Here is a 27,694-nt window from a genome sequence, read left to right as displayed (position 1 = left end):
TAGGTTTTCCAAAGGAGGTTATCTCCGACAGGGGATCTAACTTTATGTCCCACTACATGCAAGCCATGTGGAAAACCTGTGGAGTGACCTACACGTTCTCAAGAGCCTACCATCCCCAGACCAATGGATTTGTAGAGAGGTTTACAGAACTATGAAGAGCATGATAGGTGCTTTAGAAGAACCCCTTAGAAGAAAGTGGGACCTTCTATTGCCATGCCTTCTCTTTGCTTACAGAGAAGTCCCTCAGGAAGGGGTTGCATTCAGTCCCTGTGAGCTTCTCTATGGTCATCCGGTTAGAGGTCCATTCGCCCTAATCAAGGAGGGGTTGGAGAGTGCTCCTACCCACAAGCCAGTCAGAGTCACTGACTATGTGTTGGGTCGCCGAAGGAGAATGACATATGACAGAAGCTTTAGACAACTTGAAAGCAGGTCAGGCTCTGGTGAAGCATTGGCACGACCAAAGGCCAACATGGTTGTATTGACTTAAGACCAGCTAGTGCTAGTTATGGTACCTACAAGGCAGAGGGCCTTATAGGACAAGTGGATTGGACCCTTCAAGGTGGTGGGAAAACCAGAGGTCAGTTATTTGATGCAACCCTAAGGAGGCCCCCAGGGTCTTTCACACCAACCGCCTAAAGGCCTATGTCTCTAGACCAGAACTGGGAGCTTTGCTTCTAGCCTCTGCTCAAGAGGAGCAGGAGAGTGAGCCTCTATCTGACCTCAGGGGACAACCTTTAGATGTGAAGAAAGGAGTTAATATCTCTTCTGATTGGACACTGGAACAGGAGTGGTGCAAAGCTGGGTTAAATCAGTTTGCCCCTCTGTTTTCACCATCACCAGGCTTGACCCCCTTGGGGCCAGCATAAGATTCTCACTGGTGACTGTTTACCTGTTGGTTAGGGAGAATTCTCAAATGTGCCAATTCCTTTCACCTTAGAGACTCGCAGCAACTTTGCTGGATTTTGAGGACTTGATTTTTTAACCTGGAAAGAGTGTAGGCCTTTTTTTCACACTTGCATGTATTTTGACGTGCGTTTCACACTTGTGTTCTTTGATTATGGAGTTTTAGATAACTCTATAGGCATCATGTTTTCATATGCGTTACACAGCACCCTCAGGGCAGTAACAGAGGGATGTCTTTAGACTTCCCAAAGGTTTAAATACCTTCTCTGGGATGAACCGTTTCCCAGAGAAAGTAAAGTGAAACTGTCTTTCCCAATTCCTACACCCAGCACACACCATTTTACAATGGAGTGCTGGAGGGGTTGCATAGTATCCCCTCTGTCCAAATACTCATGTAGCAGTCAAATGATACCCTTTCCTATTGAAAAGGCGATTGGCAGTGGTTTTGAAATGAACTACCAAGATTTTTTCCGACGGCGAACACTGGTAGCTAAAAATCACGGGAGCCATGTTTTTAAAGATGGCACCTTAAGCCCCTTTGTTTAAACAGGTGCCGGTCTTTTTTCACCATTTCATTCTGGAAATGTCCTTCGAGTGTTGGTCTCTGCGTGCCAAACCAGGTTTGGTCACTGTGCGTTTTGGCAGGCTTCAGGACTGAAGACCGCCTCTGGTGTCCGAGTGTCTGGGGTGGGCAGGAAGTGAGGGAGGTGCCTGAGAGTCCATGTGCTTAGCCTCCTAGGAGACCCAAATGCACTCTGGCGTGATTGGCTGGCTGATTGTCTGGCAAGGACAGCTTCCCTGCTGGGTGAGTGACAGCTAGGGTGGAATGACAGGGAGAAAACTGTTTAAAAGGCAAGTCTCGGACTGGAAAGCATAGTTGACCACTGGAACGAAAGAACCGAAGAGCTGCAAGAGGACGGCTACTGCAACTCCTGGACCATTAGTTGGCCCGGTGAAGCCCTGCTGCAGGTCCGAATTGCCAAACTCCTTTTGACAGAGAAGCTCCTTCAAGGACGGCTTCTTCCTTTGAGTTGGTGGGACCAATCAACTCCTAAAACACCTGGATACCATTCTCAAGTCTGGTTAGTATTAACCAGGGAGAGGGACACCAGCTTGGTTCTTGAATCTACAGCTACCGGAACTGAAGTGACTGCATCTTGTTTGCTTTTTCGACGATCCAGTGCAGTGCACAAGTCCCCCGACGTCCTCCCTCTTGTCCCCATGACTGAGGCCCAGGAACAGTGTGCAGGAACTGCCAGGAATCAACTTCAGCTGCATTTGTTTCTTCATACTAAGGTACTGTGCCAACCTGATTGAGAGAACGCCACTCTCGCGGTGAAAGTTTGTGGAACTTTCCCAATTTACAGGCCTAATCAGCTTGTGACCCGACATATGATTCTTTTTCAACTGAACTACTTCTCAGAACTTTTGCAAAGACTCTACCGTTTCATACCAGAACTGCTCCTTCCTATCCAGAACACTAACCCATTGACTTCGGCCTGGCCTGTTGACTTGAACTGAACTCTTCTGGTCAACTGACACTATTTGCACTGCCTACCAAGTATATGTGATCTATTCTACTTACCTTGTGCCTTTTTGCTCACTTTTAAGTAACTGAACAGCTATTTGGCTCCAATTTCAGGGGAGCTCAAACTGTCTCAAAAACTATGTAGAATATTGGTATATGATATTAAATTGCCTCCTTCTAGTGAATGTTTCCTAAATGATTGTGTGTAAGTGTTTTACCAAGAAACCTTGAGTATAAGTGTCTACTTGAACCACTGATTGAAAGTCATCCGTGTAATTACTTGTACTGCTCACATTCACTCTTGAGATAAGCCTGGCTGCTCAGCTCGCTACCAACAAAACTGTGGTACAGACTTACAACAAAGGTTGGTCTTGCTTACACGTGTAGTCCTAATTGTGTGTGGTGGTCGCAGAGGGTACTGCATGCAATTCTGCCTAACACTTAACATCAGAGGTTACAGAATGTCAGACCATGGTAGAACCCACATAAAGGAATGTCAACAAGATGCTTGATCTCAGGTAATAGAGCCATCTACAAGTCCATGGTCTAGTCCAGTTCAGTTGTGCTAGTACCAAAGGCAGGATCCAAGGAGTTGAAATTCTGTGTGGACTATAGAGCCCTTAATGCAGTCACCACGACTGATGCCCATCCGTTACCTAGAACACATGAGCTGGTGGACAAGCTTGGTTCAACCAAGTACCTCAGTACATTTGACCCAACCTCGGGCTATTGGCAAATATCACTGACAGACCATGCCAAGGAGAAAACCAAGGAGGCCTCTACCAGTTTAAGGTTATGCCTTTTGGACTAAAGAAGGCACCTGCTACATTCCAAAGGATGGTGAACCATGTTCTGAATGGGATGAGGACTTCATGGCATACTTTGACATTGCGGTTCAGGCCTACTTAGAGTACATTCTATGGGGTTAATTGGTTTAGACTGGCACAAAATTACAAATCTTCTCCACTTGTCAAAGTAACAGTGCCTAGTGTTAGGTTTTCTTGCTTTCTTGAAGATATCCATGCACCTTTGTGGTAGGTTAAGATGCCCAAACTAGGACTTCAGGAGCCATGCTGCCAAGATCATTGCGTGAAGCTGAGGGTGCACGGTTAACCCCCGTGCTGAGTGAGTAGGCTGTACAGGCACAGGAGCTTGATGGATCGCACAGTTTGCGCAGATGTGGGTACCATGGTTGTCCTGCCCACATAGGATCAACTAGGATAAACGTCACCTGTTCCTTGTGGCTCTTGTTTACCTTCCACATGAGAGCAAATTTCCCTGAGCAGTTCATCCATAGGGCGTTCTCCATGGATCCTGGCTAGGGGAACCTGGACGCGAAGTCTGGAAATTGACTTTTCACTTGTAGCGAACAAGTCTATTGTGGGGAAACCCCATTGAGCGAAGCTGTTCTACAACCCCTGCGTGTAGTCGCCACTCGCACACCTCTGGTAGGGGATCTCTGCTCAATGAGTCTGCCAGCGTTGAGTTCCCCTGGAACGTGCTGACACAATAGGAATATCTTCCGTTTGAGTGCCCATTTCCAAATTTGTTGCACGAGCCTGGCAGATTTGGAGAACGTGTGCCCCCCCCTCCCCCCCGTTTGTTGATGTAAAACATTGCGGTAGTGCTGTCTGTCAGGACTTTCACAGATTGATTTGCTAGGTGAAACTCGAATGCCTGCAAGGCTTTGAATACTGCCAGTAGTTCCAGCAGATTGATGTGGTTATGTGCTGCCACCTGAGACCACAGACCCTGAGCTGTGTGGTAAAGTTAATGAGCACCCCCGCCCTGCAAAAGAGGCATCTGTTGTGACAATCGCCTGAACTTCCGGATCGTAGAAGGGTTTCCCCTTCAGCAGATTCTCTTGTGTCCACCAGCAAAGATTTTGTACTAGTGTTGGTGAAACGATCAATATATCGTCCCACTGACCACTTTCCTGAGACCACTGTTTCGCTAAACTCCTGCATGGGTCGCATGCCAAGCACACGTGAGGTACAAGGTGAATGCAAGATGCCATCATGCCTAGCAAACGCATAACTTTGCGCACCCTTATCTGGAGGCCGGCCTGATAATACGGTATTTGCAGTAACATGTTTTGGACTCTTTCCTCTGACAGAAAGACCAACCCCACGTGTGTTTATAACAGCTCCTAGGAACTGTTTGGTTGCGCTTGGCACTAGGCTTGATTTTCTTCTCGTTGAAGAAGCCCAATTGAAAGAGAACGTTGATGGTTCTTTTAATGTTTTGCCTGTAAATTAGGGAAGACTCCCCTGTAATAAGCCAGTCAGCCAGGTAAGGGTACACTGGGGTTGCCTCGCTGCGCAGGTGTGCTGCCACCACCACCAGTACCTTTGTAAATACCCTTGGAGCAGATGCTATTCCGAAGGGCAGCACCTTGAATTGGTAGTGCTGGTTCGCCATCTTGAAATGCAAGAATCTTCTGTGCGCTCGAACATTGAAATATGAAAATGGGCATCTTTCATTTCCAGTGTTGCCATGTAATCCCCTTTTTAGTAGAGGGATTACCTCTTGTAGCCTAGTCATGCAGAACTTTTGTGGCTTGACATTTGTTTGCAGGGCGCAAATCGAATACTGGGCGCATTGTTAGATCTTTCTTTGGCACAAGAAAGAAAGTTGAATAAATACCCCCGTTTACCTTGGACGGGACAATTTCGATGGCGTCCTTAAGAAGAAGTGTGGCGATTTCCTCGAGGAGGATGCACTGGTCTTCTTTGAAGTGGGTCTTTTGGCGTGGTTCTGAGGTCGCTCTATACAATATCCGCCTGCTACTGTGGACAGCACCCATCTGTCTGAGGTGATTCCCTCCCATGCTTAGGTGAAGTTGGAAATGCGCCCTGCTACCGGAGAGGCATGGGAGGGCACCTGAAGCGGGATGTCACTGTTTGAGGAGGGGTACCACCTCTGGAGGAGGAACCCCTTCCCCAACCGCGAGACTTGCACGGTCCATCTTTGGTAATTCTGAGAGGCTTGTCCATTATTTCCCCACGCTGTTCCCCGACTTTGGCTGTAGTTCGAACCCCTCTGGGAAAATTGCCATTTCCCCTTTGGCCAGGAGGTTTATTGGTCAATTGTCCCAATGACTAGAGTCATACTTCCTTGGCTGTCTTCAAGGCATCCTCGACGTCCTTGCCAAAGAGAACATTGGCCTCGACGGGCATGTTAATGAGAGTAGCCTGCGTCTCTGGTTTAAAACCGGATTGGCATAACCATGCATGACATTTAATAATGGTTCCGTCAGATATGATTCTGCCGGCGTTATATGCTGAGTCGAAACTGGTTTTTAGCAAGCAGCTGGAAACTGCCCTTCCTTCTGAAGCCACTAGTGCTAACTGAGACTTGAGGGGTTCCGGGACTGAGGAGAGTAAAGCCAAGACCTTGTCCTGGCTAATAGAGTAGAGCTAATAGCTATTCTGGTTTGGAAAGCAGCGGAAGAGGCAACCTTTCTGCCCATAGTGTATAGCCTCAGGAAGAGGCTAGGGAATTACCTGCCCATTTCCTTGTCGTAGTCCGGCTTTAGTTGACCCCCGATGTACAGCGGTTCAGATGGAGCAGGCTTGAAAAGTTTCTCTATGCGAAGGTTCACCGCTCGCGTCGGATTTGGTGTTTCTAGCGAAGGTTGCATTTTTCGCTGGACGGACTTTAGTAGGGAAATAAATTGAGACAGCCTTGTTATCTCCCAAGATTCCATCCACGAAATCTTTGTCCTGTGGATCTTCTTGATTAGATATTTGTAAGTGTTCTGCTGCTTTCATGAGTACTTCATTTAAAAGAGGCCGATTATCCACGGGCGAGTCTACCACAGGGGGATCATTATCCACTGGGGAGTCGATGCTGTACATGACTATCTGGGTCACCCTCATTATCTCCATAAGGGTCTGCAGCCTCCTGACTATATAGATCCTCATGATCAGAGTCCTGGTCATATAGTTCAATGACAGTTGGATCTTGATCCTGCACTGGCTCACTGGGGCAAGACCTTTTAGTAGGGGGTTGCAAGGCATAAAATAAGCAGTGTTGCATAGCAATTTGCTATGCAGTTCTGTAGGTTTGCTAATCAAATGTACACTTGCGTAGCAAAGTTAGCTATTGAAGTTGCTCTCCAATGAAAGCACAGCTCGCCCTGCATTCCTTGCTTGCCGTTGGTGCTCTCTTCACCCTCTTTTCTCTGTTCACTTTAAGTGCTAATGGGGAGAGAAAGTACAGCAGTATTCATTTCCTACACTCGTGCCAAAGGCACGTGTGGGCGTGCTAGGCAAGAATCTTTATATCTTTCAAATAATTGCAAACCAGAAGTAATCGGGATGATACTTTTATTAAGCTTTCTATATCATGTCTGGCAAAGATCAGTATGTGCCAATAAAATACAGTCATGCAATTCCATTCCTAAAATGTAAGTTGTTACATAATACATAATTACAGTATTGATACTGTCTGCATAATCTCCATGCTTTACAGTAAAGTTTAGGTTAGTGTATCTAAATTTCAAAGTGTCAACTATAATTTTTTTATGGGGAAGATGCGTCAAAACACTTTTGAAAATGTACATGATCAGATGCTTGATGGCAAACCTAGTTCTGTAGCCTGCAGGTTGCATACATCTTGTAGTGCTCAACCCATGAGCAAACACTCCATGAAATTATTTTCACCCTGTTGCTTTATACCAGGAAACCCTGAAAGTGAGAGGACCACAAACTACAACATTCCAAATAATTTGCCCATTTCCTTGCCTGCTAGGTAATCCACGCTTAGTCGCTTTCTTTCCTCTAACATAATGAATACACAAAGTGTACTAGATGCTTATGCAAAGTAATGATCAATAGTTCCAGCCAGTCTATGTCTACAGATCTAATGCAATACCAAACACAATAGTTAGCTTGTAGAGCTCGCTTTGCTTTAGGATTGTATTATATATTACCACCTGCAGGAGACAGCTGGCCAAACTGTTTGAGCCTTTTTATGATATCTATTCATTTGTGTCCATTTATAGAACTAACGTTTTACAGAAACTAATCTATATCTCGCAAAGTCTTTTCGCCCACTCGCCTAGCGAGTACATTTTTATAAAGGGCGAGTAGCATTTGCAAGAGTTGTTTGAAACTTAAGCATCTATTTTGCAGTAATTGCCTCTGGGTGGCAATTTTTACAGAAATAACATTTTTAATTTGTTGTCTTTCGTTGCTATGGGTCAAGTGCATTTCTCTTAGTTTGACTAGGAAATTAAGTTACCCGACCGGCAGTGCTACCTGAAGTTTAAAGAATTTGCAAGGGTTGACGCCTCTCACTAATGTCTTATTTCAGCTGTATTGTTGCTTGTTTCATGTCTTGGGTACAAATAACACCTGATGAAAGAAGCAATTTTTGTACAAACTTGAGTAATCTGGATTATTTTCATAGAAAATCAGCCATGAAAGACATCCTCCTCGTGACTACCAGCAGAAGACCATTCTGCAGAACTAGGGATGACCCTTGGTGGCGGTGCGATGCCCAAATCTTCTGGAGGTGGGAGTACAGAAGATGGCGCAGCTCTCTTCTTTGAGAATAGGGAATCCTGTACCTGAGGTTCCTTAGACGAACGCTTAGAGCAGAGTTCCTCTTTTGGCTATTGCCATTTATCATCATCAAATTAATAATAGTTCTTCCTATCCTTTTATATTCACAGACTATCAATACAACCAGATGCCGGTGAAGAAGAAACGACAATCGAAAGACTGCCATCGACAGAATCATTTCGGCCGTGGAAGGCCGCTACGGGCTTTGGCCCACACAGTAGGGAGAGTAGGGGTTCTGGGGGGAGGTCATTTTAGAATGCATATACCCCTTTTCGTACAGTTTCGCCTAGCTGCCATGTCATTCCGTTATGGAAAGGACCCCCTTTATATTGGGCCTCAAGTGCAACAAGCAGTTCCCATGGCTAGATAAACACCTTGTGTGTAACCTGTGTCTCCCACGAGACCACGTCGAGGGTTCTTGTCGAGCATGTAGACTCTTCAAACAAAAGACTTTGAAGGACCGATCAACTAAACGCAGGGCCCACTATGCCAGGCAACTCGAGCCATGGAGGGTGCCTTCAGCAATGGCAGCAATGGCAGCAACGCTGCGGTATCCGACGGCGAAGGCGGCAGGGATAATCTGGTTTCCCTGGTGCAGGCCCCCCAAACCCAATAGACAGGCCGGCGGCTCTGTTATAGGAACAACACCCGGCGGCGTAAGCGCTTCCACTACCCACCACACCAAACACAACCTACCGCTGAGACTCCACACGTGTCGAGCAAACGGAAACGCACAAGGTCTAGGGAAAGGTCCATTGATTTTGTGCTCTGGGCACTCCAAATCGGCGCATGACAAATCCTGACTGCCGAAAGGCAGATATATATATCGCACTGCCTGCAGTCTATTCACTACTTCTAGCCAGCCTTCAGGATTACTTAGTCTGCTTGCGTTTCAACATCTGTACACTTGTAAAACAGCTTGCATTTTCTTCAGTGCTTCTCATACGTGCAATCTTCATTCCGCACATGAAATGTCACTCAATTGTTTACTTCGTCATCAGAATCTATAAGGTCTATATACTTCCTTCTTTGGCATCTCTTCTTGGTGCGTCAAATCTACTTCCTGTGACTTCACTGGTCTCTTGACTTAATCGCTGCACACTTCTTCAGGGACCTCCTTTAAGAGGCTGTAATTTCTTTGTGGGTACATTATGACAGGCTTTTGACAGGGAGAATTCACAGAAATGTGCCAATTCCCTCTACCTTAGAGACCCCCACCAACTTTGCTGGATTTTGAGAACTTGATTTTTTTTTTTTTACATGGAGAGAGTGAGACCCCTCCACTCCCCACTCATGTATTTTAATGTGATTTTTGTACTCAGTTTCTTTTGGTTGTGGAGTCTGACAAACTCCATAGGCATCATCTTTTACACTGTGGCACACAGCACCTTTTGTGCAGTGCCACAGGGGAGTCTTCGATTTCCCAAGTTTTAAATACCTTCACTGGGATAAATTACTGTTTCCCAGAGCAGTAAAGTGAAATAGACTTTACCTAAATGTGTAACTTTCTAGACCCAGCACATACCATCTTACAATAGGGTGCTGGAGGGGTTACCTAGTATCCCTTTTGTCTAACTTCTCATGTAACAATTTCATGTTACCCTTTCCTCACTGAATGGCAGTGGTTTCGTTTTTACTGCCATGGTGTGCATTTACCGCGGGCTACTTTTACAGCTGCAGTAAAGCACCCAAGGGCGCCATTTTTGTAAAAATGGCCCTGGTTGTCTTTTCGCCATTTCTTTGTGGAAAGGACCTTCTTGAGATTTACTCTGGTTTGCTCACTTTGCCTTTGGTGGTATTCATGAGTGAAGCCCACCTCTGGCTCCAGGGTGTCTAAGGAAGGCAGGAAGCGAGGGAGGTGCCCGAAACTCCCTGTGCTTAGTCTCCTAGGAGACCCAAATGCACTCTGAGGATTGGCTGGCTGACTGTCCGGCAAGGACATCCACCCTGCTGGGTGAGTGACAGCTAGGCTGGAATGAAAAGGAGAGAACTGTATAAAAGGGCAGTTGTTTTGGCTTGGAAGGAAGAGTCGACCACTGGACGAAGGAACTGAAGAACTTTAAGAGGACGCCTGCTGCAACTCCTGGACCGTTGGTTTGCCTGGTGAAGCCCTGCTGCAGTGCTGAAACACCAAGTTTGCATCGACAGAGAAGCCCCTGCAAGGACGACCTCTCCCCTCGAGTTAGTGGGACCTATCAACTCCAAAGTAAGCCACATGGACATTCTCTCGCAGCTGGTTGCATTTCCAAAGAGTTGCTGCTGGAAACCGAAACGCCAGGGAGAGGAACACCAGATTCTGTGCGCTGCTTTTAAGTTGGCCAAGAGCTCGAGGAAGATCCTCCGGACTCCCAGGAAGCAGGACTGACCGAGCATGAGCCCCAACAGAGTGTGGGACCCCAGAAGGTGTTGCCACTTGCGGTAGTCGCGAGGAGCTGAAACACTGAAGTTCCACTTTTTGGAAAGATTGCCGGTTGCGATCGGTGACCTTCCCATTGCAGTGCAGGAGTCCCCAGAAGTCCTCCCTCTTGTCCCCACGACTGAGGCCCATGAACAGTGAGATCTGCAGAGCGGCCCAGGAACAGTAGTCCTCTGCTGCACTTTTTCTTCAATAGGTACTGTACAGTCTGAGAGAACTTAGCCCTTATTGTAGAGTTGCTTGCATCTTCGACTACTCACAAGCCTAAACAGCTTGTGGCCCTACATTGATTCTTCTTTTCTTCAAAGACTTCTAAAACATTGTGCAAAGACTCTTTCTACTAACCTCTCAGAAGTACTTCAGCCCATATAAGACTTTTGCCCATTGACTTTGTCTTAACCTGTTATACTGAATGAATCTCCTTGGGGGATCCAAAAGTATTTGCCTGCTTAAGAATATTTGTGGTCTCTTGTTTGTTCTAATCACCTTTTCCTTTGACTAAGTTCTAAGAGTATTCTAAATGCAAACAGTAAGATATTAATGTCCCCAGCACCCTAGCTATTGAAGTCACCCAAGGGTGTAGGTTTCGACACTGGGCCATCCCAAAAGGGTCTTTACTGATTTAGAAACTAAGAGTGTCGTTTTGACGTGTATTTGTGTGTTACTTTTATATTGCTCCCTTCTGAAGGCTTATTCTGACTGATAAATTAATACATTTTTATTCGAGAAACCTTGTGCGAGTGCTTGAATACTAGTCACTGTGAATCTCTAACTCCCCTACAGCGCACACTGAGCCCTCTTGATACAAGCCTGGCTGCTCAACACGCTACCAACCTGTCCAGTACAAGCTTCTACCGAAGGTTGGGTTCCTATTGCCAGGAGTTCAGGGTTGTTGTAGTGCACCCAAAGGGTACTAATCCAAATCTTGCCTAACACTCTAGCCTTGACTTTGCGGGTTTGTCCCGTAATTTGGCTGTGGTGGATGACTTCCTCTGAGGAGGAGCTCGGTGGCAAGCTGGCTATGGAGAAGGAGATGGTGATCGCGGCCTATCCAACCTGGGACCCGCATCTGCAGCGAACCCGGTGGAATCGGACTTACGGTTCTTATCTTCGATCCCCCACGGGTGGGGCGTCCTCAAATGACTTTCACCTCCCGGCGGGAGACCGCTCTTCGGACCGACCGGCCCCGAGTGAGGCAAGACCCTGCTCTGAGCACGGGTCAGAGGCCTTGCTCAACATGAGCCATGCCGCCGGCCTGATATACCGGTCTTTCTTTGCCTTCTTCGAGAAGCCCAAGCTTATCTTGCACCCATCCTCGTGATCCAGGTGCAGGCAGGAGACATTGACGTTTGTCCTCCACAAAGACGATCCGTAGCCCGCATTTGATGCAGGGCCGGAAGAGGGTCCGGTTAAAAATTGTATGCAGTACCTTCTGGGTACACTACAACAACCCGGCCCTCCTGGCAATAGGAATGGATCTATGTTATTACTGAGACCCAGTTTACTGCGCCGGCCGAAAATGCAGACTTTTTCGACCCCCTTTTCACAGACTATATATGCAGAGGGAGACCCCGGCGCAGTAAATCTGGCGTAGTAATTGTATGATTCCATAGGAACCCAACCTTTGCTATAAGTCTGTACTACACAGGTTGGTAGAGTGTTGAGCAGCCAGACTTGTTTTAAGAGAGTCAATGTGAGCTGTATGGGAGTTAGAGAGATTCACAGTGACAAATATTCATATAAACTCTTACCCACAAGGTTTGAGTAAACCATTATTAATTTTAATCAGTCTGTTAGAATGAGCCTTCTTCAGAAGGGGCAATATAACGGTAACACAAATCCACTTCAAAATACACTCTAATATTTCTAAATCTTTAAGTACCCTTTTGGGATGGCACACAGTTCCTAAACCCTCAGGTGACTTTACTAACTAGGACACTGGACATTAATATATTACTGTTAGTTTAGAATCACACTTAAGAGTTTGTCAAAGGGAAAGGTTATTATGACAGAGGAAATCTCACAAATATTCTCAAAGCAGGTAAGTACTTTTTTGTTAAGAAAAAAAACAATGTAAAGTTAGTTAACCCTTTCCAGGAAGGAAGGCCAAACACAGAAGAAGAGTCATTCAGGGAGCCAGGCTATGCCAAAGTCAATTGAGCAAAAGTCTAGGTGAAACTTACCTACCTCTTAAGAGGTGCTTCAAAGTCTCTCAATGTTTTTTGAAGTCTTTGTAGAAAAGAAGAATTCAAAGTAGAGTCACAAGATGTTTAGGCTTGTGAGGTAAAGAACCTTCAGCAACTCTACAGAGCAACTACAACAAGTCTCACCAACAGAGAGAGTGCAGCTACACGACAAGAGGCACGTTCTCTTGTACCTTTAGGTTGAAGAAGAGTGCAGCAGATGACTTCTGTTCCTGTGCAGCTTTGCAGATCCTGTGCCTCAGTCGTGGGAACAAGAGCGAGGTCTTATGGGAAGGTCACCGACCGCAACCGGCAATCTCCAAACAAGTGGCACTTCGGTGTTTCAGCTTCTCGCGTCTACCGCAAACAGCACCACAGAGGTTTCTGGCTGTCGAGACGGACTTTGCTTGCATCTGCGGTCGAGCACTCTGTTGAGATGGCTCAGGCTCGGTCAGTCCTGCTTCCTGGGAGTCCGCAGGATCTTCCTGGAGCTCTTGGCCAGCTTAAAAGCAACGCACACAATCTGGTGTTCCTCTCCGTGGCGTTTCGGTTTCCAGCACTCCACTAGACCACTCCCTCTAGTTCCTACCATGGCCCCAGCATGTCTAACTAGGAATAAAAAATGTTTTAAAAAAAAAAGTGTATCACATTGGACAAAGTGATTCCCGCTATCCTACCTACTCAACCAGTTATCTGATCACCTAGACCCAGAAACGCTCGTCGAGGAGTACAACATTATGTAAACTACACTCGACAACATTGCCTCACTTAAACTTAGACCAAGCAAACCTAAATCCCATCTAAATAAATGATTCACCCCAAAACTAAAGTATTTACGTCAATTTAAGAGGAGTTGTGAAACCTCCTGGAGGCTATTCCCCTCAGAAGATCGTAAAAATAAACTAATGGAAATCTCTTCTCATTACAAAAAGGAAATTTACCTGGCCAAGCGCAACTCCTACAATAAGTGCATATCTAACGCTAATTCGAGCATAAGGGAATGGTTTACCATCCTCAAGGAATTTGAGTCCCCTATCCATATTCCGGACACATGTTCCTAAGATCAAACATGGTGCTCAGACATACAACAAGCACCATCAAATAAAGTAATTGCGCTTCAAAATAAAATAGCTAAGAAAAAAGCCACACTCATTCACCCACCCCAGTCTAACAATTTTAATACAGACCCCCCCCCCCCGCGCCACCCCTCAAAAGGTACATGACTCAGTTGGTCGATTCATGTTCACCAAAACCTCCATCCCTGAGGTAGAGAAAGTCATCCTCTCACTCAAGCCATCCAATTGCCAGGGTGACCTTTGCCCAGCCCAGCTTATAAAAGATGCGGCCAGAGATCTTTCCCCATTTGTATCCAAACTCATCAATGCTTCATTTGCATCAGGCACTGAGCCCACCAACTTGAAACAATCTTGGGTGTTGCCTCTGCTAAAAAAGCAAACCCTAGACCCCCTCATACCTACAAAGTACCGTCCTATCACGACAGTCCCATTCTTGGACAAGATTGCCTACAACCAAACAAACAAAAATTCCTTGAACGATACAAGCTCTTAAGTGCACGTACATCAGGATTCCGACCCCAACACGGTACTGAGACCACCCTCATCGATTTGAAGGCACAAATAGATGAGCTACGAGACAAAGGTAAAACAGTCCTACTGCTTGACCTCTCGGCTGCATTCAACCTGTCGACCACAAGGGTCCTTTGCAGCCACCTAGATTCAGCTGCACACTTTTCCAAAGAGGCTACAACCTGGATTGAGTCTTTCCTTAGCGATAGGACCATGAGGGTGTTCTCCCCCTCTGCAGCGGCAGACCCGATCCCCATTATGTACAGAGTACCCCAGGGTTCTTGCGTCTCCCCCACCCTATACAAGATATTTACTAAGCCCCTTTTTGATGATCTAGACCTTCTTGGTATCACCTACACTAATTATGCAGACGATACTCAGATTTCTCCTCCCACTTTCCAGGGATTACAACAAGGATTTGGCCTTGGTAAATAGGGTGCATCATAATCCAGGCATGGATGGCAACCCACGGTTTATGTCTGAATGATAAAAAACAGAGCTAATCATCCTGGGCACTCTAATCTTAAAAAACTAGGCCAAGTCTACACCTCCTTTGAGATCAATGGCAATATCAAGGTGGCCAAAGAGGTGAACACACTTGGCTTTTACCTCAACTCTATTCTCTCCTTCTCCAAAAAGGTGAAATCCCTGGCATCAGCCACAGCTTACACATGTAAGCTCATCAGATCAGGTAAACACTTCCTTTCAGATGACAAATGCATTATTTTAGCTAGAGCCCTTATTCTATCCAGGCTCAATTATTGTAATGCTTTATACATCGGTGCTAAAAAAATCTATCACCCATAGAATTCAAATCTTACAAACAATGCCATGAGAGCAGCTCTCGGCGTGCCTAAAAGATCTCACATATCCAAGATAAGACACCAAAATAATTGGCTTTCCACCCAAAATAAAATCTACTTAAAAGTTGCATCCCTTACTCACAAAGCTTTGAACAATGCAGCACCTAGTTATCTTACGGATAGATTCCTAAAGAGAAGCTCCACCCGAGCGTCAAGAACAACCAATGCCAACAGCCTTATCATACTGTTAGGCGATCCTCTGCACACCGATCCACTGCACACCAGAACACTGCTCACATTTCCCCAACACCTCCCTCCAGGGTTCGAGGCTCATGTGATTCGGTTTACCCAAAAGGACCAAAAGCTCCGTACCAGGTACGGTGTACGGGTTCGATTGCAACCCTTCCTGCACTGGCAGTTGCCATGGAGAACATACAGCAGAAGGGGCGGCGTTACATCTCCACGCCGATCACGTAATCCAGAGTGGCGTTCCTCACGTGACCTTGGTGGACGTCACATGACCCAGAAACGCACAGTATATAAGGCTTGAGACACGGAACACTCATTGCTTCTCAGCGGTCTTCAGACCCTGTTTGGCGTTACGTTTTGCTTTGCGGTTACCTTGATCTCGGAACTCTATCTTGGACTCCTTTGGATTACCCCTTTGTACCTTTGCTTGGAACTGATTACCTGTTGCCGGATTTTGGACCCGACCCTGATTTGCCTTTGGATCATCTCTTGGTATGTTGCTGTACTTCTATGCCATTTCCATTTTGGGATTCAAGTCACGCCTTCAGTCCTACAGGTGGCTTCTCCTGCATCCACGCTTGTTCTAGGGACTGCCTCATCCGAGTCTCAAACCTCCCTCCTAGGTCTCCTGGGTTTTCCTAACACCATATAGGTAAGGTTATTCAGATCCTTTGGTTAATGAGATACATTGTAATTGCCTGGCACTAAACCTCGTTCTTTTTAACAGCAGCATCGGTGTTCGAGGTTCCGTGGATCCGGGAAGTAACATCTCCCACCTGTGGCTCCAAAGGTCGCACAGCGGGTTTCTTTCAGTTCCCCTGTGCGTCACTTGAGGACGGAGGTATCAACGGTCTACACGACACTCAAGTCAGAACACATACCGAGATTTAGGCTGGCTAAGGCCAGGGCCGGCACCTTCCCTGTACGAGCGGCACAATTATGGAACTCCCTGCCACATCTTTCACGAGAAGAGCAGCCTTCTCAAATTCGGAATCTAATTATATCAATCTGCTGAAGTCATCGGACAACTAGCTTCATACTAGCTTATACAAGACTCCCGCTCCCACCTTGTTTGTACATACTCCCCATCCAGTTGCCCATTATGTACATTTTCCCATTTGTCTCTAGGTATTTGACCCATTACATTGTATATGTTTTGTTTATAATCTGTAACCATGTAACGAAAGCCTCGCATATTCTGTACTGTTGCGCCCGGTTACCTTCGGGTTTGGTGTGCATTATAAGTGAATAAAACAAACAGCAGCAACTCTGGAAATTCCACCAGCTCCAAGAGGATGTCCAGGTGGCTTACTTTGGAGTGGATTGGTCCCACCAACTCAAAGGGAGAAGTGGCCCTTGCAGGGGCTTCTCTGACGATACGAATTTGGAGCATCAGCACAGCAGCAGGGCTTCACCATCAAACCAACGGTCAAGGAGTTGCAGCAGGCATCCTCTTCAAGTCTTCAGTTCCTTCGTCCAGTGGTGGACCCTGCCTATCAAGCCAAAAAGCCTTGCCTTTTAAGCAGGGTTCTCCTATTCATTCCAGCCTAGATGTCAGTCACCCAGCAGGGTGGCTGTCCTTGTCAGCCAGCCAGCCAGCCAGCCAATCACCACAGAGTGCATTTCGGTCTCCTGGGAGACTAAGCACAGGGAGTTTCGGGCACCTCCCTCACTTCCTGCCCCCACCAGACACCCTGGAGCCAGAGGTGGGCTTGACTAGTGAATCCCACCAAAGGCAAAGCGAACAAAGGCACCAAACCTGGTTTGGCGCGCAGAGTAATCTCAAGAAGGACCTTTTCAAGAAGAAATGGCGAAAAAAGAAGACCAGGGCTATTTTGACAAAAATGGCACCCTTAGGTGATTTACTGCAGCGGCAGCCCATGGTAAAAGCACACCATGGTAGTTAAGTAAACCACTGCAACCAGCCATTCATCGAGGAAAGGCTAACAATATTGTTACACAAGTAGCTAGACAAAGGGGATACTAAGTAACCCCTCCAGCACCCTATTGTAAGATAGTGTGTGCTGGGGTGTGTGGTGGGTCTAGAAAGTTTACAAAAAGGTAAGTAAAGTCAATTTCACTTTACTGCTCTTGGAAACCGTTTATCCAAGAGAAGGCATTTAAACCTTTGGGAAATCTGAAAGACTTCCCTGTGCCTCTGCACTGGAGGTGCTGTGTGACAATGTAAAAAGAAGTCCTCAAAATCCAGCAAAGTTGCTGGGGGTCTCTAAGGTAGAGCGGAATGAGCACATTTCTGAGAATTCTCCCCAACAGGACCTTCCCTCCTTTTTCTCCGTCATGGTCGGAGGGCGCAAAGTAGGCCCAAGATGGCCTTCCATAAACAAATGAATAATCGCCCTTGAGGGGCGCACAACTTCAACAACGGATGCCCGGGCGATGAAGATAGGAGCACACAGGCTCTGATGGAACAAAAATAGAAATGTTCTGTGAAAAATGTGGAAAAAAGTACAAAATATCTCAGATTGCAACTCGAGGCTTAGGAAGAGGACCGTCATTGGATTGGGGCAGTATGACCCAGAGGACAGTGACTGGTTTAGAGAAATACAGTTTAAAAGTGAAAGTGAAACTTCTGTTTTACTGAGGATTCCCAGCCTGACAACAGGGAATATTCACGAGCATGTGAATCCATGCCAGACCCCATGCTGGAGAATTTATGGGCTCAGTGAAACAGATTAGGACTAGCACTCGCTTTCATTAAAATCTTTTTTTTTACCCAGCAGGCAAGGAAAAATAGCTCACATTAGAAAGAGAATACTGCCAAAAACCACTAAAAATATCAAAGTGCTTGGTTGGAAACCAATAACAGCCAATAATCTACTTTCAACTCATATCAAGGGCACATCACATTGATCTCTTAAATCAAATGAGACCAGGTTTGTTAAATTTGGTCACATTTCACTCCAAAAGGACCTTGCTGCCTTTCAAAAGTGGTAAAAGCCCCGCTTTCATAAACCCATGGCTGATCTCTGCTGAACGCCTTAAATTAAACTGAAAATACTAAGTGTTCACCTTACAGCTTAAGACACAAAATACCTTTTAATTCATCGAAGACCTCTTGACGTTGCTTCTCATTCCCAAACTGCACGTAACATTGAATAACACGAGTGGAGTCATGAGCAAAGGCAATCTGTTGATGCAAAGTAATGATAATCAAATGAAGTACTTCATACTTAGAACTAGGATGCACACAATAAAACCCCACCACACAAACCAGCAAATGTCTGTCCTTAGAAATTATTGTTCATCTCAGCACAGATATGGTAGAAATCACCACAAGCACCACTTTAAAAAAGATGCAAGTAGTCATTGGAGTATAAAACCAGAGGCCTGCCCAACAGATGACAGTAAATAGAGTATGGGCAATTCACAGTTCAAAATTGTGGTTTCTAGAAGATCATGACCCATCCTAAGTGGATTCAAATTAAGTAAGAAATTCTACAATAAATGTAGAAAAATGCACTCAAATATCAAAGCAGCACTGGGCATTCATAGGTCAGACTATGGATCCATGATTATCATAAACATTTCAAAATAGGTCTATGATTGTGGTGTAAAACCGGATACTGGCGTGCTGCGGAATCATTTATTTTATTTATTGGTCATTTATATAGCGCTTATACAAAGGCTTCAAGGCGGGAAGGTAACAAGGGAATACAGTAATCATTCTTACTCCTTGAAGATTCCGAATGATCTAATCAGAAAAACTAGCACACTAGGCCGGACGACATTTCTCCTAGTGCAAGTGCATGAAGGGGCACCGTTGAGACCAAGCTTGGTGGGTCAGGAGGGGTGGGGGGTGTTATGGAAGACTGTATGCAGTACCCTGTGGGAGACTGCACCAGCCTTGTCCTCCAGGATATAGGTAACCCGACCGTTGGCATAAGTCTGTACTACACAGGTTGGTAGTGTGTCTGAGCAGCCAGGCTCATCTCAAGAGGGGTCAATGTGAGCAGTAAGTTTGTAAGACAGAGTTTCACATTGACAATGTAGGGAGAATTCTCAAAAATATGCCAATTCCCTTCACCTTAGAGACCCCCAGCATCTTTGCTGGAATTTTTTACCTGGAGAGAGTGCGACCCTTTTTTCCACTCATGCATTATGCGTTTTACATCTGCTTTCTTGGTTATGGAGTCTAACCAACTCCATAGGCATCTTTTTCAATTGTGTCACACAGCACCCTCATTGCAGTGACACAGGGAAGCCTTTCAGGCTTTCCCAAGGTTTAACTACCTTCTCTGGGAAAAACTACTGTTTCCCAGAGTAAGTAAAGGGAAATTCACTTTACTAGTATTTAAAATTCCTAGACCCAGCACACCCTATCTTACAATAGAGTGCTGGAGGGGTTACTTAGTATCCCCTGTGTCTAGATACTCATGTAGCATTTGAATGCTACTATTTCCTCTCAGAATGGCTGGTGGCAGTGGTTTTACAACGAACTACCATGATTTTTCCCTGACCGCAAATTATTCGTAGCTCCGGTAACATTAAATTGCGGGATCCATGTTTTTCAAGATGGCGCCGAAGCCTCCTTTGTTAAAACAGGTCCCGGTCTTTTTACACCATCTCTTTGTGGAAAGGTCCTTCGAATTTCTCTATGTGTCAAACCAGGTTTGGTCGCTGTTCATTCGCCTTTGGCGGGCTTCAGGAGTGAAGACCGCCTCTGGCTCCAGAGTGTCTGGCGTAGGCAGGAAGTGAGGGGGGTGCCCGAAACTCCATGTGCTTAGTCTCCTAGGAGACCCAAATGCACTCTGTGCGGATTGGCTGGCTGCCTGTCCAGCAAGGACAGCCACCATGCTGGGTGAGTGGCAGCTAGGCTGGAATGAATGGGAGAGAACTGAATAAAAGGAGAGTCTCTTGGCTTGGAAGGCAGAGTCGACCACTGGACGAAGGAACCGAAGAAGAGCTTGAAGAGGACGACTGCTGCAACTCCTGGACCGTTGGTTTGCCCGGTGAAGCCCTTCTGCAGGTCCGAATCGCCAAGTTCCCATCGACAGAAGCCCTGCAAAGGAGACTTCTCCCTTTGAGGTGGTAGGACCAATCAACTCCCAAGTAAGCCACCTGGACAGCGATCTCGGAGCTTGTTGCATTTCCTCAGAGTGCTGCAGGAAACCGTAAAGCCAGGGAGAGGAACACGGATTGTGTGTGTTGCTTGTAAGCTGGCCTAAAGCGTTTGGAAGGTCCTCCGAACTCCGACGACGGACTGACCAAGCCTGACCCCCCCCCCCCACCCCCTCAGCTAAGTGTGGGACCTCTGAAGCAAGGACAGTCCACCTTGACAGCCAGGACCAGCGTTACCAGTCCAGTAGCTGAAACATGAAATAGCCACTGAAATTGAAGTTTGCCAGTTGCGAGCTTTTGACCAGTCCCAGTGCAGGAGTCCCCCGACGTCCTCCCTCTTGTCCCCCACGACTTAGGCCCAGGAACAGTAAGATCTGAAGGAACTGCCAGGAACAGAAATCATCAGCTGCATCTTTTTCTTCATTGTAAGGTAATGTAAAACAAGACAGAACTTACCTCTCACTGTGAAAGTGCTTGAAACTTTTGCAACTCGCAGGCCTAATCAGCTTGTGACCACACATATGATTAGTCTTTTTACAAACTACTTCTAAGAACTTGTGCCAAAGCTTTTCTGTTTACTTACCAGAACCGCTTTATCCTATTTATCCCATTGACTTTGGCCTAGCCTATTGAATTGTATGGACTCTTCTGCTGAACTCAAAATATTTGCACTGTCTAAGAATAGTTGTAGTCTTTCATGCTCTGATAACCTTGGCCTTTTACTCCTCTTGAAAAGTATTGAAGTATATTTGTGTGTTACTATATGATTGCCCCATCCTAATGAAGGTTTTATAAATGATTGATAAATAAAGTATTTATACAAGAAACCTTGAATGTAAGATTTTATTTGAACACCTGTGATTGCAGACCTCTGTGCAACATAATTACTGCTCACATTCCCCTCTTGGGAAAAGCCTGGCTGCTCAACATGCTACCAAAATGGTGTAGTTCAGACTTATACCAAAGGTTGGTTTGCTTACACCTATGGTCATAGTTATGTGCAGTGTTCCCAGAGGGTACTGCATACAAACGTTGCCTAAAAGACAGTTATCCAAATAAACACTTACACTCAAGGTTTCTTGATTAAACAATATTTTATTAATTTAACAGTCAGTTATATAAGCCTTCTTCAGAAGGGAGCAAATCGCATGCAACTTTAAAGTATGCTTTCAAACACTAACTTGGTTACTCTAAATCAGATGATGCCCATTGGAGATGGCACACACTTCCTACACCCTCAGGTGACTTAAATAGCTAGGACACTGTGGACATTGATTTATCACTGGTACATTTAGAGTTCTACTGTTTGTGGTGTAAAGGTTAGATATAGGAATAAAAACTATAGGTTAACAACACTTCATAAACTGGTAAGTACTTTTTTAAAACTCCAATGCAAAGTAAATTAACCCTTTCCTGGGGGAAAGGCAAAGCAGAGTCAGAGGTAGAAGAGTCTTTCAGGGAACCAGGCAGGTGAAGCTAAAGGTATTATGGTAGGTAAATAAAAGTCTTGCAAAGTTTTCAAAAGAGTTTGTGGAAGTAAAGAACACTTGACAGGCTACAAGCTGTTATACTTGTGAAAGGCAAAGATGCAAGCAACTCTGCAAGGCAACCAAGACAAGTCTCAACTGAGAACGGGCAAGGCTACACAATAAAAAGTCCTCTTAGACTGTACAGTATCTTTGGTTAGAAGAAATGGTTCCAGCTGGTTTCTGTTACTGTGTGGCTCTGCAGATCCTGTTCCTGTGCCTCAGTCGTGGGGACAAGAGGGAGGAATTCTGGGGACTCCTGCAACACAAAGGGACGGTCGGCAACAGCAAAGGACAAACTTCAATTCAGCGACACTTTGCAGATTCCGCGTCTCAGCAAATAGCGCCACCGGAGTCTCACGGATAACACTCTGGAATTTCCTTGCATCTGTGGTCCAGCACTCTGTTGAGGTGGCTCAGGCTTGCTCAGTGCTGCTTACTGGGAGTCCGGGGGATCTTCCAGCAGGTGGGGTCCAGCTTAAAATTGATGCACTCCAATCTGGTGTTCCTCTCGCTGGCACTTCGGTTCCTGCAGCAGCAAGAAAGTACAGCCAGCTCCGAGAGGATATCCAGACGAGTTCACTTCGGCGTTGATTGGTCCCACCAACTCAAGGGGAGAAGTCGTCCATGCTTGGCTTCTCTTGTCGAAGCGAATTGAGAGTTTCTGCACAGCAGCAGGGCTTCATCGGGCAAACCAACGGTCCAGGAATTGCAGCAGGCGTCTTCTTCCAAGTTCTTCTTTGGATTCTTTCGTTCCAGTAGTCAACTACCTTCCAAGCCAAAAGCCTTGCCTTTTATGCTGATTTCTTCCATTCATTCCAGCCCAGCTGTCACCCAGCAGGGTGGCTGTCCTTGTGCGGACAGCCAGCTGGCCAATCACCTAAGAGTTCATTCCTGTCTCCTAGGAGACTAAGCACAGGGAGTTTCGGGCACCTCCCTCCCTTCCTGCCCCTGCCAGACACTCTGGAAGGATTCACGAGTGAAACCCCCCTCTGGCTCCAAAGACAAAACAAAAGACCAAACCTGGTTCCGAGCACAGTAAATCTCTTAGAAGGACCTTTCCAACAAGAAATGGCGAAAAAAAGACCAGGGTCATTCTGACAAAATGGGCACCCATGGGTGCTTTAACAAGGCTGCAATTGCAGCCCGCGGTAAAAACACACAATGGTAGTAACTGCCACCAGCCATTAATTGTAGAAAGGTTAACATAAAAACTGAACATGAGAAACTAGACAAGGGGATACTAAGTAAGCCCTCCAGCACCCTATGGTAAGATAGTGTGCAGGGTCTAGAAAGTTACAAAATGTAAAGTCAATTTCACTTCACTGATCTTGGAAACAGTAGTTTTACCAAGAGAAGGTATTTGAACCTTTGGAAAATCTAAGACTTCCCTGTGGCACTGCACTGAAGGTGATGCGTGTCAATGTAAAGATGATGTCTATGGCGTTTGTCAGACTCCAAAGTCGAATAAACCAGAGTGTTCAAATCAAAGAAAAATACGAGAGTGGGAAAAGGGTCTCTCTCCAGATTAGAAAATAAAAGTCCTAAAGTCCAGCAAAAGTGCTGGGGGTCTCTAAGGTAGAAGGGAATTAGCACATTTATGAGAAGTCTCCCTAACAGAGGGGACCAGTAAAACGGTGCAGTGGGTGGCTGTGGGGGGGGGGGGGGTGGGGGGTTTTGTCAGACAGACAAACTAACTGGTCCTAGTACATTTAGGTCATCCATACGTACAGACAGTGGTGCAGAGAAGGGCAGGCTGGGGGGCGGGGTGGGACTGTCTGGTCAAGCATGGACCTGGGTTAAGTGCAGAGAGGTTGCCTCGCTTTAGGAGCGTAAGCTGAAAGTGCAGTAATGTTGAGCAAGTGCAGCGGCCCGCAGGCAAGTGCAAAGACTGGCAGGGGAGACTGGGACCTGTAGGCTCTGGAGAAGAGCCAGGCAACCAGTCAGCAAAAAGTGAACAGAGTTAGGGAAGGGAACGAGGGTGGTGAGAAAAGAAAGGATGTTAGCAGGGAAGAGGGAGCGAGAAGGAGGAAGAGAACACGCTCCGGCTCAAGAGAGAGGGGCAGGGAGGCTATTCCAGAGGAAGGCACCTGCAGAGGATAAAGATCTACTCCCAAAGCTCTGTTTGTGAAGCGGCTCACCCTTTTTTTTTTTTAAACATTTTTTATTATTTTAGAACACCAAACATTAAAATAATTAGGACTTCCATGTTCAAGTTTAACATAACATTACAAAATACATTCTTCAGTCCCGCTCCCGCCCCTTTAACTTGAGCCAATATGTCCATATCATCCGCCTGTACGTCTTCAGGCGGGTCTATTGTCCTTTTCATGTCCATATCATCATCACTGTGATCAGACTGGGGAGCCCACCATGGTGGCACCAGTTGTCTACATTCGATTAGGGCTCCTCCCCTGCTCCCCTGCTGACCGCTTCAAACCAAGCAACCATTTCTGTGTCTGCCCACTTCAAGAGGTCAGCCCACCACAACTCTATCCTAGGCCTTTGGGCTGCCTTCCAGCACATTGCAATCATCCGTTTGGCCAGGATGTATGCCATGTCTTATTTTGCTAATGTGCCTCAGATTGCGTGGCCTAGGGAAACCCCCTAGCATGCATGCCCAGGCCGACTCCACCTCCAGCCTAATACCTTTTTCTGCCAAGCGGATCTTCAGTTCTGACCAAAACCTTCCCACCTCTGGACAAGCACAGAACATGTGCAACATCCCGGCTTCCTCCTCCCCGCACCCGAGGCATCTGAGTCGACTGGCCCCCAAACCTGGCGATCTTGCTAGGGGTCAGATATGCTGTGTGTGACATAATTGGATCTGTTGGAGCCTCGCCTTTCGGGACACCTCATGATATCTTTGGGCTCTATCCCATAACCCATCCGACAGGCTCTCCCACCTCTTCCTCCCAGAGTTGTCTCAGTAGAGACAATTCCTTCCCCACCTTGGACCCAAGTAGCTCATATATGCAGGATATCTCATGCCCACTCTCCGAGATGTCATATCATCTCCATGGTGGCATCCAGTTCTGAGAGCACCACTGCCGGCCACTTCTCTCGCACTCGTTTAACCATTCTGGAGTAGGTTATATGTTGCCCTCTATGCACCCCAGTGTCTTCCAGTAGTTTCTGGAATTCGAGGGCCTCCCCTTCCTGCCATATGTCTCCCACGGTGGCCAGGCCCATTGGTTCCCAGTGTCTACGGACCCCTTGTATCAATTGGGGTCCTCTCTGCATAGCGCCGCCAACGGCACCTGCATAGAAAACGGAGCTGGGTATCTCACCATCTGCCATGCTCTATGCCAGACCTCCCAGCCAAACGCCAACAGCCTCACCATCTCTAGTGCCTTTGGCTTGGACAGCCACACCACCTCTCTAAGGAAGTAGGGAGCCGGTTCCAAGCACAACAGCCCGATTTCAGCTGTTCCTTCTTCAGACAGCCACCTGGCCACATATTGGTTGTCCCGCTAGATAATATAACTCAAAATTCGGTAGGTTTATCCCCCCCCCTCTCCCCCCTTATCGTACGAGTTCTGTAATTTCCAAAGAGCCACCCTGTTTCTGGAGTTATGCCATATAAAGCCCCTGCACAAGCTGTGGAGACTAGCAAAGAAGCAGTAAGGGATCACATGTGGAATATTTACAAAGAGGTGCAACAGTCTGGGCAGGACTACCATCTTAATTAGAGCAGCTCTCCCTATCATGGCCAGGGGTAATCTGGACCAGAATCCCATGCTATTTTTGATGCCTTCGACTGCCTTTACCGTGTTGTGTTTATGTTCTTCTCCTGTCGTGTGATACATGTCAATTCTGAGATATCGGAACGACTTGGTTCGACAAGGTATTGGTAAACCCTTAGGTAGGACAAGTCTATCTCCCCAGGGGGAACATGCTGGATTTCTTGGGGTTGACCGCTATGCCGGAGAGGGCAGCATATCGCTCCATCACCTCCAGGATGTATTGTATATTCTCTTCTGGGAAGCGCAGATACAAGAGTATATCGTCAGCATATAATGAAATAAGATGCGGGCCGCCCGCAGTGCGGATCCCAATTTCCCCATATTGTTGTCCAAGACAGACAGCCAATGGTTCCAACGCTAATATATACAACATGGGCGACTAGAGGCAGCCCGGTCTGGTGCCCCTATTTGTCTGAGATCGTGGCACCCATTTTAACCTCTGCAATTGGAGAACTGTATAACATTTTAACCCACCCGAGATACCCCGGCCCCATTCCATAGTCTTCTAGATCGCCATCAGCCAAGGCCATCTTACTGAATCGAAAGCCTTAACCGCATCAAGCGAGATGATCGGCAGCTCACCCGGGTCCTCCTTTGTCTGATCGATGATATGATGCAGTCTCCTATGGTTATCAGTTATATTCCTACCAGGGACATAGCCCGTTTGGTCAGGATGTATCAGTTTACCAATGACTCGCTTAAGCCTGTTTTCCAGCACTGCCGTAAGGATTTTGCCGTCTTGGTTGAGCATCAAAAGGGGTCTGTATGACCCGCAGTCTGTGCTAGGCTTACCCGGCTTCAAAAGCGGAATGATCACCGCCTCTCGTAGGGACTCTGGCAAACTGCCTTGCTCATACGCCTCGTTCAGCATAGCCAGCAGTGGGGGAAGCAGCTCTTGTTTGTAGAATTCACTTGGGAGCCCATCTGACCCCAGAGCCTTACAAGTGGGCAGGTGTTGAATCACTAACTCAAGTTCTTCTAATGTGATTGGGGCATCCAGGTCCGCCCGTTCTAAATCGTCTAAGGTGGGCAAGCCTATATCTTCTAGCGTTTGCTGGATTTCTTGGTCTCTTGCTCCGCCTGGGTCCTCAGAGCCATTTGTAGTATCCCAGGAACTCTTCGTTCACTTACTCCTGGGTATCCAGGATCCTGCCTCCCTCCCCTCCATTTTCCCTGGTCACCGGCCGTGGTGCCTCGCTCTTATATAGCCAGGCCAGCAACCTTCCCGGTTTGTCTCCCCCCCGCATGCGGTCTCTCCACATATTTCTTATAGCTTAATTTGCATAGTCTGTCCCAGTGTTCGCTACTAGGTTGTTATAGCCATCTCATCCTGACCCCATCTTCCCTAGAGGTGCCTCCCCTACGCGTAATGTCTTCCAACTCTTCCTCTGCTTCCTGGAGCCCTCTGGATTTTGACATAGCCGCCCCCCGCACTACCACTTTAAATCCCTCCCACACAGTTCCCATAGATCGGACACTGCCAGTATTAATCTCGAAGTACTCCGTGATCGCCTCCCTTAAATCCTCCCGGAATCCAGAATCCTGCAGAGCCTCGGCTCAAAGCTTCCACATCGGAATCCGTGCTCTAAGGGGTTGGTGTTGCCACTCCAGAACCAGGGGGGGGGGGGGGGGGTCGTAGTGATCAAAGAGCACCCTGGCCTTATATTCCGCGCTTCTCACCTCATCTACCAGCAGCGAACACGTAGTCCAGCCTCGTGTGCAGGTCATGTGGCGCCGCATAGTGTATTGACCTCCAATTTCTCCCTGGTGAGGTGGGTCTCCTGCAATAATGCTATGTCAATCCTCATCCTTTTCAGGCACATCATAACTTTGTTACGCTTCAAGTAACTATTGAGGCCCCTGACGTTCCAGGTAACCACTCTAAGGCACCCCGACGACATAGATGCAACATCCTGCCCTCCCACTCTGCCCTCCATCCCCCCTGATAAGATTTTAATTTTGGCTCGTTACCCACCCACTCCCAACAAACTCCCCCTCCCCCTTTTCCCCCCCAACAACGAACCCCAACACACCGCCCCTTCCCTCCCCCCACCCCCAGCAAATGTCCAGCTCCATCCCTGGATCTCAGGCGACACTGCGTTTGG

At 46.8% G+C, this 27,694-nt stretch overlaps 1 protein-coding gene across 5 annotated transcripts in view; it reads right to left on the bottom strand.

The window, feature by feature from the left end:
- Window positions 1-27,694, bottom strand: part of PUM3 (pumilio RNA binding family member 3) — a 965,563-nt gene that overhangs the window by 622,310 nt on the left and 315,559 nt on the right. For all 5 annotated transcript variants that reach the window (XM_069625739.1, XM_069625741.1, XM_069625737.1 and 2 more), the window contains exon 6: window positions 18,293-18,386. In XM_069625739.1, coding sequence (XP_069481840.1) covers window positions 18,293-18,386 — 94 coding nt within the window. The remainder of the gene's footprint in view (window positions 1-18,292; window positions 18,387-27,694) is intronic.

The sequence above is a fragment of the Ambystoma mexicanum genome, chromosome 6p (assembly GCF_040938575.1).
Source record: "Ambystoma mexicanum isolate Mex_15411 chromosome 6p, UKY_AmexF1_1, whole genome shotgun sequence".
Lineage (NCBI taxonomy): Eukaryota > Metazoa > Chordata > Amphibia > Caudata > Ambystomatidae > Ambystoma > Ambystoma mexicanum.
The sequence above is the reverse complement of the archived record's forward strand: the minus strand, read 5'-3'. Positions and strand labels throughout refer to the sequence as shown.